The 12,607-nt window shown below is 48.5% G+C and overlaps 2 protein-coding genes across 11 annotated transcripts in view; one reads left to right on the top strand and one right to left on the bottom strand.

Annotated features, from left to right (window-relative positions):
• Nucleotides 1–4,135, top strand: part of LOC120906829 (monocarboxylate transporter 12-like) — a 119,037-nt gene extending 114,902 nt beyond the window's left edge. For all 10 annotated transcript variants that reach the window (XM_040318891.1, XM_040318892.1, XM_040318897.1 and 7 more), the window contains 2 exons: nucleotides 39–333; nucleotides 854–4,135. In XM_040318891.1, coding sequence (XP_040174825.1) covers nucleotides 39–333; nucleotides 854–1,501 — 943 coding nt within the window. In that variant the 3' untranslated portion in view covers nucleotides 1,502–4,135. The remainder of the gene's footprint in view (nucleotides 1–38; nucleotides 334–853) is intronic.
• Nucleotides 4,136–5,949: 1,814 nt separating this feature from the next.
• LOC120906330 (arginine/serine-rich protein PNISR-like) lies at nucleotides 5,950–11,790 on the bottom strand. The gene is made up of 8 exons (XM_040317909.1): nucleotides 11,472–11,790; nucleotides 10,041–11,356; nucleotides 9,782–9,958; nucleotides 9,534–9,630; nucleotides 9,384–9,443; nucleotides 8,002–8,177; nucleotides 7,589–7,910; nucleotides 5,950–7,510 (listed from the first exon to the last, which is right to left on the bottom strand). The coding sequence occupies exons 2-8, from the start codon at nucleotides 11,151–11,153 to the stop codon at nucleotides 6,684–6,686; spliced, it is 2,772 nt and encodes a 923-aa protein (XP_040173843.1). The 5' UTR covers nucleotides 11,154–11,356; nucleotides 11,472–11,790; the 3' UTR covers nucleotides 5,950–6,683.
• Between the last annotated feature and the right edge of the window lie 817 nt (nucleotides 11,791–12,607).

Here is a 12,607-nt window from a genome sequence, read left to right as displayed (position 1 = left end):
CTTTCTTCTTTCCTTTTACTCTATCCTTCCCATTCCAGGGCGAACGGTACACGCCATCTGTGCGTCTCGGAAACGTGCCCGCAGCGCCGCAAACTCTCCTTCTCGCAGGAGCCGGACAACGAGCCGGGCATCATCACCGGCAACACGGCAATGATGATCGGGCCGGAGCTGCTGATACCGCCGCTGAGTGACGGCATCGTGGAGCCGATCAATGGGCTCGACAAGCCGGAGCTGACCTGCATCTCCGAGGAGGGTATCGCCGACATGGACCTGCCGGACAACCTGCTGGACGATCTGGACTACGTCGGCGACTGCATCACCTCGTGCAATAAGGTAGAGTATCCCAATTATTTTGGGGAAGGTTCAATCTCTTCTTCAATTAGGAGGTATTCAAAACACGACTGTAACTGACTCATGAGTTCAATGAATCTTTGGAGGCTCCATTCCCAGAATTGCAGGAAGTAGATCTAGGGCCCTCTGGCAAGTTTTCATGAAACCTAATACGACTATTGAAGCTGATATGAGGTCCTCAGAAAATGATTATGAAGACTACCAACCTCTTAGTCACGTTGACAACTTTGGCAAGATTCGTGGGTGTTTTAATATTTGGTAAAAGTTATAGTTTTTTGTATTCTACAATATTAGCAACCCTGTAGAACAGATTTATGTTAATATATCTCACTTATATTGTTAAGGTTCATGCATTACCCAACCCTTCATTCAGATTCATTGATTCATTCCAATGAATAATTCAGATCCATGACTTTCAATCAGACTGTCCCAGAATCTTTTGGGACCGCGCCATATGCCGTTCGCCTAGAAACTAACAAAACGTCCCATTTCCTTCCGCCAGGTGGAAAACTATCTCATGCTGAGCGAGTTCGAGAACAACCTCAGTGCCGAAGTTCCTATCCTGCTGGACAAGCGGGGCCGCCGGCTGTCCCTCTCCAAAACGAAGGCCCTGCTCGGTGGGCACCTTGGTGCGGCCGGCGGCGGTACGCTGCTCGGCCACCATCATCCCGAGTGTCCGATCGAGCACGGTGCCGGTGGTTTCGGGCCGCCGGGCACGACGCCATCACCGACGATGGGCCCGCCGGGTGACACGAACGGGCTCTCCCTGCTGCATCCTCACCAGGGCCAGCAGCAGCAGCAGCACCACAACCATCACCATCACCATCCGCACCATCACCACCATCACAGCCATCAGCCGGTGAACGGTGATCTCGCGAAGAATCTGCCACCGCTCGCGACCAAGTCGGACGTCGCGCCACAGAACACGATCGGCGGCGGTGGTGCCGGTGGCGGGGGGCGGACCGGTGGCGGCGAGGTGGGCAAACCGGCGGGTGGAGGAACCGGTACGGCGGCGGGCGCTGCCGCCACCGGCTCCAGCACGCTCCAGCCCCAGCAGCACTGCAGACTGAACAGCAAATGGCGCCCGAGCCAGCAGGTCGGGTTTCTCAACAACCGCGTTATATCTGTGATCGATGAAGCCTCAGTTTAGCTACACAAGGACGGACACACAAAACTTGAGGTTGGGGAACAAGCAAACCTAGGGATAGAGCTAAGAGATATAGAGGGCAGACCCGTAAGGAGCGCGCATTAAAGCACAGTCGCCAGAGACGACAGAGAGTGCGTGTCTGACGTACACACACACCTCCAACACTTCCCCTATTGTACATAGAGCACTTACTCTGGTAGTTCGATCGATGTGTAATCGCTAGGAGAGATGCCTCACGCTTACGTTACTTAATGCGTTACTCTTACTTAATTTATAAGCTTTAGATGGAAAAAAAACAGATGACTTAGCAGGGGAGGGTACTAGAAGAGTGTAGAGAACGATTGACTGATTTGTTGATTTTATGTTGTTTTTTAATTTGTTTTTTTTTATGTTAAAGTCCCTACTACGCAATAGCCCTGATCTGTGGGCTCCAATTAGTTTTGTTTTTTTCTCTCTCTCCCCCCCCATATACTACCCTCACTCGTTCACCACGCACACTTCTCTTGCTCGAGATTCGTGGTATTAGACAAAAAAAGATACTCCGCCTGTATTAGTAGCTGCAAAGGTTTTCCTCTTTACAATCACACTAGTGCACTCAACTCCCTCCCACACACACACCCCTTGAAGCATCTTCAAACCTATTTTCCACTGTATTCCAAAGTATCAGATGCTATAGAATTGTATTAGAAAGAAAAAAACAACCACCAACCCCCACTTAGTAGTACCGATTGCGAGAGATGCTGAAAGGGGCGCAAGATTGCGGTGGAGTAATTTACTATACCCACAAATAAATATGGAAGGAAAAGGAAAACAATTTCTGTGACGAAACCCCCAGGAAACTTAACGCTGCCAATCCATCCTCTATCTCTTACGCCAGGACAGGAGATAAATAAAAAACCCAGTGTAAGATATAAATTGGATATACAACTATACATATATATACTAGGCGTTTACAACACAGCAACAGCAACAAAATACTACTACTACAGTGTGCAAAATTAAAATAGCACCAGCATGTATTTGACAATAATTGTGGATTTACATTGCCGATTGAGATTTTCAGAAGTTCAGAATGTTAAAATAACCTGTTCTACACCTTTCAAGCACATCGCTTCATTGTATTGATGGGATATTTTTCAATTATGTTGGAATATTCCTCAGCACAGATGTGAATTCATGTGATTCAGTTTCGATTAGTTTTGACCAGAAAAGAAGTGTCATTCAAAAAAGAAGCAAAATCGATTTTTTCCGTTAGCTAGCCAGCATTTTGGTACCAGCAGACTGGTTTAATCCAAAGGCTAATATGGTAGAGGTATATAAAGACCGTGAAGGTGGTTTAAATATCGGTTTAAACAGATACTTGAGCCGGCAGGATTGTGAAAAATGTCAAAAACTTTTGACTCTCTGAGCAAAAATAATGTTTCAATGCCGGATAGTTGAAGAATCAATACAAAAGCAGTGTATCAACTAACAGTTGCTTATCAAAATCGTTGTTGAGTACTATTTCCGGTGTAGAAAATAGTGGTTTATCAAATTCTGCAACAGCTTAAAACATACAATAGCATATATACCAGCGTAAGCGATTCTTGATCGGGTTGAAGTCGTGCCAATTTTTTGGAATGTGTTTCTCTATCAACAAAGACTGTGAAAATGTTCTCTTTATAGGTGAAATTAACCTCTAACTTGATGATTACCATGTGTGGCAACACTACAGATGCGATAATCGCAAACACTAATTTTTAAGTTGTGCCTGAGCTCTTAAAATATTGCAACAATTTGTTATTGCAGTGGACAAAGTTGTCGTTACAGGCATGCACTCAATTACTTAAGGCTGGATTTCTGACAAATATTTTGAAATGATCAAGTGGTCAGTACGCCGTCCAGCTCTGACACCAGATGAAACATCATTTGATTACCCTTGGTTGTTGTTTTTTTAAATGAAGATAAATAGCAGCTTAAGGATGCTAAAATCTCTTCTGTGTGGAACATTTGGAAAAGATCGAGTATCACTCGCTGTAGCTTGTATTATAGCCAATGAGCCAATGAGGGATTCATTGAACTAATTTGTATCAATAACATGTTTTCATTGCTAGAATGTTCCTAGAATCAAAAGTTTATCAAAGTCTAACTGGCACTATTTTTACATCGCACTTGTCTTGGATTGTATGCTGAAACATAATTGAAAAAAGTCCCATCAATATATTGAAGCAATGCGCTTGAAAGGTGTAAGGTTATTTTTACATTCTGAACCAAAGTAAATCTCAATCGGTAACGTAAATCCCCAGCTATTGCAACAACAAAAAATACGGTGGTTCTATTTTCATTTCGCGCACTGTATTACACTACTTGCGTATACAAACTGTACGTCTGCGTTGGGGAGGCCGCTAGAAACCAACGAAGAAGCAGGCACATATTGGCCATGGCATCTCCTAGGTGTAGGTGTAGCAGGTGAACTACTGCAGCCGAAGAAGCAGAAGCAACAGCACACATCTAGTATTGACGAACTCTGCCAGCCAATCTGGCGGGTAAACAATTCAAGCAAGCAAAACAATTCCCACTGCAGAGTTGGCAGCAGTGTGTCGATGCGCCGAAATACTGAACCGTAGTGTTTTAATAAAAACTCCCTCATAAATGAAACTGCAATGCGTGAGTGTGTTTTTTTTATGCAACATCTTTCAACAGTTCTTTCATGACCAACACACACGCACACAAACGAACCACCACACGCCAGGGTGTAAAACTTCATGGTTGGAGTTATTATTTCTATTTGCTTCGATAAAAACCGCTTGCTTTTGTACGCGGAGCGCCAAGAAGGGACCGGAGAGCGAAAATCGAACTGTTTCTTGCTTAGTTTTGGGTTTGTTTGTTACATATTTAATCCTTCTCCTCTTCTGCTGCTTGCTCTTCCCTACACGCGGAACACCCGCCCTGCGTGTGCGGTGGTGAGTAAATGGGTGCTTTTCTTTTTCCTTCTGTTTGGACTGTCTGTCTGTGCACTTGTTCGATTACTGATAGATATTATTGAGAAAACGGTGTTGAAAGAGTGTTTTGTAAGTAATAAATCGGTAGTACACGCGTGCACAGGCCCAATGCCCAAAACGAGAAGCTACAGCTCTTGGCTTCTTAGTTTGGATTTCTCGCTTTCGGTGCGCAAGGGGTAGAGTCGACTAAAAGTTGCGAAGATTCAAAGGGAACCACACGGTGCCGGCACAACAAAACTCGCGTATTGCTTTTCCTCTCAGTTTAACACCGGTCAATCTTTGCAAAAGAAAGCAAAACCATTAAGAGTAACACGTGTCTGTACAGATAAATATTCATATGTATATATATATATATATGGGGGAACAGAAAAACGGAAGCAAACATACGTCCGTTTAACGTTTAACGCGGCTTATTTGATTTCTCTCGACTTATGACTTGTACGTGATATTCGTTCCCCACTTTCGTTTGATTGTTTGGGAGCTTTTCCCTACCATTCACACCTTTGTTCGCTCTGTCCGTCGCTCTTTAATGTAAAGATTGTTGCACCTGACTCAGTGGTGTTCTAAAACCAAAACTATCCACATATAAGCTGCATCTTAGGCAGCGAACAGAAAGATCTCGCAAGGGTAAAATTAAATTTTCGAAAAACTGTCCAAAGTTGCCCGATAGTGATCTGATAGTGCAGAGTAAACTAATTTAAATGATTTCGTGGAACAATAAAAAAAAATAAAAAAGACGCGAAGTTCATGTGGTTAATTCAGATTACAGCAATTCTAACCCTTTGATGAATTTAAATATTTAGCTTTTGATGCATATAACAGGGTTTTCCAGGAGTTCTCATAGCTGTGGAACACTTTATTGACTCTTTCTTACCGGAAATGAACTAAATGTAAAAAGAATTGGACTGGATAGCACATTTGTTGGACAAATCCAATAGGAATTTCCAAGAAGTCTGTCCTAAAAGGATCCCATAGAGTCAAATTTCCATCATATGAAGTTCACTTCAAATAGGAAAGAGTCAAGGAAGTGTCCTACAACTATAAGAACTCCTGGAAAACCTTGTTTACTTTTAATCCTCAATTAATTTAAAAAAAAAATACTCAAAACAAAGCTCTTTTCAACTCTTTTGCGACCTCTTCAGTAATTCAATAAAAATAAATTATCTCATTCAGACGAAAGCTATTCAAAATTAAACTAAACCTCTACCGCCTCAAGCTGGATTGAGTTTGACAGTTGTGATGCGATGTGTTGCGAATCATGTGTAAAAACTGTAATTTCATTTTGAGTACACTATTTGACAGCTGTTGAAAAACATCTTGGAGGCGGTGAATATCAATGTTTACATTCGAAACGGACTTGAAAAAACCCTGTAACAACAAGGGCTACATCACAACAACACAAAACGACACGTTTGACGACCTTGACAATTCAAAATCCTGCTTAAATGAGTTTCGTTTTTAAGCCGCAAGTTTGTTTGGTTTTTGTTTCTTTAATTGGACACAAAGCAGATCAGAAATACGGCCACGTACGGTATAGCGCAGACGCGGTAGTGATGGATGGAGTCCGACGCGTTCGGTTCGGGTAGACCCGCCCATCACTAGCTAACAGAGCTAAAATATTGACGAAGACAGATGTTGGGAAACATTAACATTAGATAATTGCTTTTGCTTTTCCTATTCCTACTCTCTCCCCCGTGGCTTTCTGTCAATCCGGGACGTGATCTGTGCACTTCCGATTGGATGTAATATGTTTGGAAATTCTACCCCTAAATAATACACTAAATAGGCGAATCAAACGAGCGAGGACTTTTAATTCCTGCTCGTTCTGTTCGGTTCGCCTAATGCAAGTTAGTTTTCGTTTCAATAGTTGCTCTACCTAACTGCTTGTCTTTAAACATGTGCCTCGTTTGCGTCTTAAGGACAACCTGCCACGTGCTTACTAATTTTGTGTGTGTGTGTGTGTTTGAAAAGGTCTGTATGTGTGAATGTGTGTGAGTTTATACATACGTTTCCCTAATTTATCACACAAGGATTTCTGACACCGCACCGCAAACCGTTCTTGTCTCCCTTACTAATACGGGGTTGGAAATTCGCAAGGGAAGGGCAAGGGAAGGGCACGTGAAAGTGAAGCCTCCGCCCTTCCGAAAACCAACAAACAGAGACAAAACTGCCTCCCGTGCGGAACACACACACACAAACGGTGTCTAGAACCGACGACGGGAAGAATATTTGGACGAGGAGCGAGAGCGGGACCGGGAGCGGGACCGGGAGCGCTTGCTGCGCTTGCGGCGCCGGTGCCGCGTGCCAGGCGACCGCGAGCGGCCCCGGGAGGACGACCGGTCCCGATCGTACCGGTGCCAGCGGCGCGACGAGGACGAATGGCGCGTGCCGGACCGGGACCGGCGGCTCTGTTGCTGGCGGCCGTCGGCCGGCGACGGCGATCGGGAGGTGCGCGAGTCGGCCGACCCCGACCGGCCGGACGCGTAGCTCGTGCGCGAACTGTGCGACGACCGGGTGTGGGACCGATCCCGGCGGTGCCGCTTCCGGTGGTGGTAGCCGTCCCGCTCGTCCGCCGGCGATTTCTTCCGCTCCTGGTGGTGTCCGCTGGATCGCCCGTCGCCCTCTTTGGTGGTGTTGGTGGTGGAGGAGGTGTTGTTGGCCAGCTGGTCCGGCTGGTCCGCCTTGCCCTTGGCCTGCGCGGACCCGCCGCTGATGCTGTAGATCGTTTGGTAGGTCGGCACGTTAAAGTAGGGATTGACGGAGCGCTGGGCGGCCGTCAGCCGGGGCGCAGTGGCCGTCTTGGGGGGCCGCACGGACGCGGCGGCAGCGGCGGCGGGGATCGCGATGGTGGTGGTGGCGGTTGGGGTGGGCATCACGCTCCCGCCACCCGTCGGTTCCTCTGCCTTGGCGGGCGGTAGGCTCGCGGAGGCCGGGGCGGACAGGATCGACACGTGCGTAATGTGCGTCGTGCGCACCGTGTCCCGCGGGTCACTGAACCGCGATACACGCTTGTCGCGTCGCTTGCGTGCCACTGAAAACGAACGAAAAACAAAAAAAAAGTTGCTTTCATACAGATTCGATCCCTTGCACCCTCCTTTCCTGTACATACCACTCTCCTGCATTCGGCTGCCGCTTGGTGGCTGCTGCTCCTCTCCGTGCTTGGCACCAAACAGCGGCTTTCCAAAGTTGCCGTACCCATTGTTGCCCACCGTACGGGCTGACTCCCGGTCCGGATCGGAATCCAACCCGTCCGCCGTTCCGTCCCCATCCCTTTGGTCGCCATCCTCCGAGCCGTCCTCGTCCGAACCGCCGGCAGCTGCCGCACGTTGCAATTCGGCCGTGGCCGGCGAATACTCGCACACATCCTCGAGCCACTTCTCGATCAGTGCCGCCGTGGCCTTGAAGTCCTGCTGCCGGATGCGTATTTTTTCCTACACAAGCGAAGGTGCGTAAATGTAAATGTGGTTTTGCTTTACATTCGCCTCTACTCCCACTGTCTCCAGTGCCAGTTGTCCTTCTTACCATCATTCGTCGCATTGCTTCCGAATCGGACGCATCATCGTCGGAGGAGTGGTGATCGCTGCCATTGTCCGAGACGTTGTCCGCACCGGTAGACTTTTTGCTTCGGCCATCACCCATCTCGGTCTCTTCCTCCTCCTCGTCCTCCTCCTCATCGCTATCACAATAAATACCCAAACCTGTAAGAAAGCAAACAGTTATTTTAAATTAGAATACAATTCCAATCTCCAACGGCATCGTAGCTAAAAGTGCTAAGAAGGATTAATTTTAACGAATTCTTCTTTTTCTTCTTCTTTTCTTCTTCTTCTTCTTTTTCTTCTTTTTCTTTTTCTTCTTTTTCTTTTTCTTCTTCTTCTTCTTTTTCTTCTTCTTTTTCTTCTTCTCCTTCTTCTTCTTCTTCTTCTTCTTCTTCTTCTTTTTCTTCTTTTTCTTATTTTTCTCCTTCTTCTTTTTCTTCTTCTTCTTCTTCTTCTTCTCCTTCTTCTTCTTTTTCTTCTTCTTCTTCTTTTTCTTCTTCTTCTGCTTTGGCTCAACAATCGTTGTCGGTCAAGGCCTGCCTGTACCACTACTGGGCTTGGCTTTCAATTACTTATTGATTACAATTAGTCAAGTCCAACGTGTGAAGGCACTGTCCATTCCGGGCTTGAACCCATGACGGGCATGATTTAAGTCGAACGAGTTGACAACGGTCCTGACACAATACTGATCACATTGTCTTCGACTCGTGCTAGAGAGCATGAAGTCAACGCACAACATGTCCCTGCAAGTGATGATGCCGCTAATACTGCGCTTTGAAATGCTGTCTTTTAGCCCGTTCCTCAGTATCGAGTCCCTTGATTGTAGAAAATTTTAAAGCCTTTAAGGTTCTAAGAGCAAAATCATGAATGTGTATAATGACTTTGTTTCCCTAGAGGTGCATCCTAGCGCCTCCCAAGTAATAAACCGTGTTGTCCTTCCTAAACGTTACAGTTCCTTTGTCAGTACGGATTCCTCGTTGCGTGAGGAAATAAGGACCATTCCAAAAGATCTTAGCCCGAGCACTGTGCCGGGCATTTTTGTGAACAAGTACGGCATTTTGGACAAAAAAAACAGTATTACACTGATGGATCATCCTCTGCGAAACTACGAAACAGAAAAGCACAACTAAACTTTTAGATAACATTACAAACTAAGCTCAACAGTTTAAATAATTTGGCTTTTTCGAAGGGAACGTATTTTAGTGCACTAGAACCACCCATCGTTAAATACACCAAACGTCCAACTTAAACTTGTTTTGTAGTAAATGTTAACAAAAATATCAAAATTTTCCTTTCCACTTTCACGGTATCTCCCATCACATGCTTAGCATAAAATTAAAGTAACGGCTTCATCTCAGCCTTGCTTACCTAATCCACCGGCTGCTGTTGCGAGCCCAACGTTGGTGGTGACGGTAACGGCCTGCTTGGCTGTAAAGGTAATTTAGAAAAACAAAACAAAAAACAAATCACCGTGAATATGTCAACATTGCTCCACACAACACACCAGCAAGCGCTTACCTTTGCGCTTCTGCACCTTGCCGAGCTCCTCCTTGGCGATGGCCGTTAGCACCTCGTTGGTCGTGTCCATAAAAATCTCAGTCAAAATCTTTTTCGTCTACGGTGGCGGCATGACGACCCAATTCGGGGACAGGAGGCGTCGTTTCGCAGCATGAGCGTGTTGAAGCATGGGTGGGGGAGGGTGTGTACGCTTAAGTAAGAGAGGCGCGGGCCGAGTAGAACACACTCACACAGAGAATTGTACCTACCATTTTCTCCACATCCTCCTCCTTCAGCTCCACCGTCTCCCGGCGCTTCGGTGGGGCCTCTTCCGGCTCCGGCTGTTGCTGTGGTAGCAGTGGTTGCTGATACTGCTGCTGCTGCGGCTGCTGTTGCTGCTGATGCTGCTCCACGCTCAGCGATGCGCTCGGTTCCTCCGGCGGTGGCTGCCAAGAAGGAAAGAAAAATTGCGTACAATTGAAATGATAAAAACAAAAACACACACACACGAATAAAAAAACAACCCACCGACAGCGAGAAGCGACTCTGCTCGCTTTCCACCTTCTCCGCCCACAGCCGGCGCTCCTGTTCGCGCTTCAGCTTCTGCTGCTTTTCCCGCTCCATCTTTTCCAGCCCCTCTCGGATCCAGGCGGGCAGCATCATGCGCTTTTCCTCGTTGATCGTGGCCGCCCCGCCGAAGCCGTCCTTTGCCTCGTGCCGCGCCCCATCGTTCGCCGTGGAGGAGGAGGACGTGGACGCGGCACCGGCGTGGCCCATCTTGATTTCGCGATCCATCAAGCCCGGCAGCGGCCGGGCCGGTTTGGCGGGCTGGGTGGAGCTGAAGCCACGGCGGGCGGCCGGTGGCGGTGCACCGGCCGCGCCCATCATCGGTGGCCGGCCGGCGACCGCCTCCTCCTTCGGCTGGCCCATCTGGAAGAGGTGGCTGTTTTTGGCCTGCCACAGGGCGACGGCGGCCGAGGCCGATTCGTTCACGAGCGGCGGCTGCACGGTCGGGTGCGGCGGCGCCAGCACCAGCCCCACGCCAAGCTTCTCGCCCCCGGCCAGGTGGTGGTGCGGCCCACTGCCACTGTTGTGGGTGGGGGTGGGGCCGCCCGTCGCCGACGGCCAGCCCGCTCGCCAACCCGGCGCCCCTTCGGTCGTGGGCCAGCCGCCGGCGGAAATCGTGGGCGGTTGCGGGGGCATCGGTATATCCCCGTCGTCCTCCCGCTCGACCTCCATCGGCGCTTCGCCCTGCTCCTCGTACTGATCCAGCGGCTGTGGGTGGCGCTGGTGGTGCTGCTGCTGTTGATGGTGTTGATGGTGTTGATGGAGCGGTTCCATTCGACCGGTCTGCACCGCCGGACCACCGTCCCCATCGTCCCGGTCGAAGGAGGGCGGCGGGGGCGGCGACGGTATCAGGCTGGGCATCGGCTGGATCCAGGTTTCGCGCATCTTGATCCACTGCTGGGCGAGCGCGGCCCAGTCGACCTGGTCGTTCGGCATGTTCTGGTAGTGGGCGAGCGAGAACGCGTTGCCGCCCGGCACGAACGCGCCGGGCAGCTGGCCCCCGTCCGACATCAGCGCGGCGTACAGATGGCCCGGATCAACCGGTCGCCCGGGCGTGTTGCCGTGGCGGTTCATCAGGCTGGAGGCAGGAGCTGCCGAAACCGCGGCACTGTCTCTGTGTGTGTGTTGCTGTGTGTGGTTGTTACAGGCGCCGACGCCAGGTCGGCATGCTTTCCGCGTTGCCCCACTCCTTTCGCTAGCTTCTTCAACTCACTAACACGCACACAAGGAGGGAAAACGTGGCCCCTGTTGTGCAGGGAAGGGCTTTAGAGCGGATTCTGCAAGAAAAGCGACACGGAAAAAAGCGAAGACGTAAGACACACACAGTGGCAAGGCTGCTGGAGTGCGGGCGGGCAGGCAGGGCGCTGCGACAAACGCTCTTCCAATACTCACCACCACTCTGGTGTGAACGAACAAATGTTTGGCAAAACCCGCACCACGCACACACACGCACCGAGAGCGGTCAACCATGGAGGGAAAGCGCTTCGTTCCCCTCGGGGGCCGCACCACAAAACCAAAAAGAAAACAACGAGAGAATCCACTTCGCAAAACGCTTCGACCTATCCTGTCCCTACTATCGCCCCGTACGTCAACTCGGGATCTTTTCCCCGAAATCTACCCAGCAGCAACGGGTAGGCAGCGGGGTGAAGAGGAGGCAGAGAAACCGGGCAGGGGGTGTTGCTGAAACATTGGCCTTTTGTTTTCTTGACGGCTTGTCAGCCCCCGGGCCGAGGTTGCTACAGACCGAGGTTTGCCTACGGATGCTGACAAAACGTCACCCTGACCGGGAGCGCTCACTGGCACAAGCGTTTTTTTTGTTTGTATAGCTCAGCGCTCTACGTTACGCTAGCGTTACGCGTAACGCATGTTTCGTCTTATATCCAAGCAGCATTTTTGTTGCTGTTGTAACGAACGCCTGTTTTAACTGTCGTGGATTAGCAAATTGATAGATAATCATGTCTCAATATTGATTGTTTTTATGTGATCATGAGAAAAGCAACTACAGACGGTCCCCGAAAGACACGGTATCTCTTGCCGTTCAAATAGATAAATAGCGATAACTTCTCACGCGACAAAAAGTTGCTCAATTTTGCAAACAGAGCTACTTGTCTCATGCGACATTTCTGTTTCATCTGAAACTAACGAATTATCCAGTTTGTTTACTAACTTAAAACACAGAAAAATATATTTAAACTCATTTTAACTTAATTTTTTATGTTTTTATACAAAAAATCATGTAGGTTTACTGGGTCAAGTGCACTACTTTGATATACGCGGAGTGAAATTTTGAGCTACTTTTTGTCGTACGCTTGAAATTGTGGATTTTTGTGTTGAAAGCGCCAAGTTTTGGTGTGTTTGTAAATTAGACATTCTTCTATCGATGGACGATGTTGTAGAGCTCATTTTACATTCATAGCTTTGGTTTTGGATAAAAACAGAAGCTAATTTTATGTGACATTCTTCTTCTTTTTTGGCACAACAACCGCTGTCGGCCAAGGCCTGCCTATACCCACTAGTGAAGTGAGCTT

Source organism: Anopheles arabiensis, chromosome X (genome assembly GCF_016920715.1).
Source record: "Anopheles arabiensis isolate DONGOLA chromosome X, AaraD3, whole genome shotgun sequence".
Lineage (NCBI taxonomy): Eukaryota > Metazoa > Arthropoda > Insecta > Diptera > Culicidae > Anopheles > Anopheles arabiensis.
This window is presented reverse-complemented; position numbering and strand designations above follow the sequence as displayed.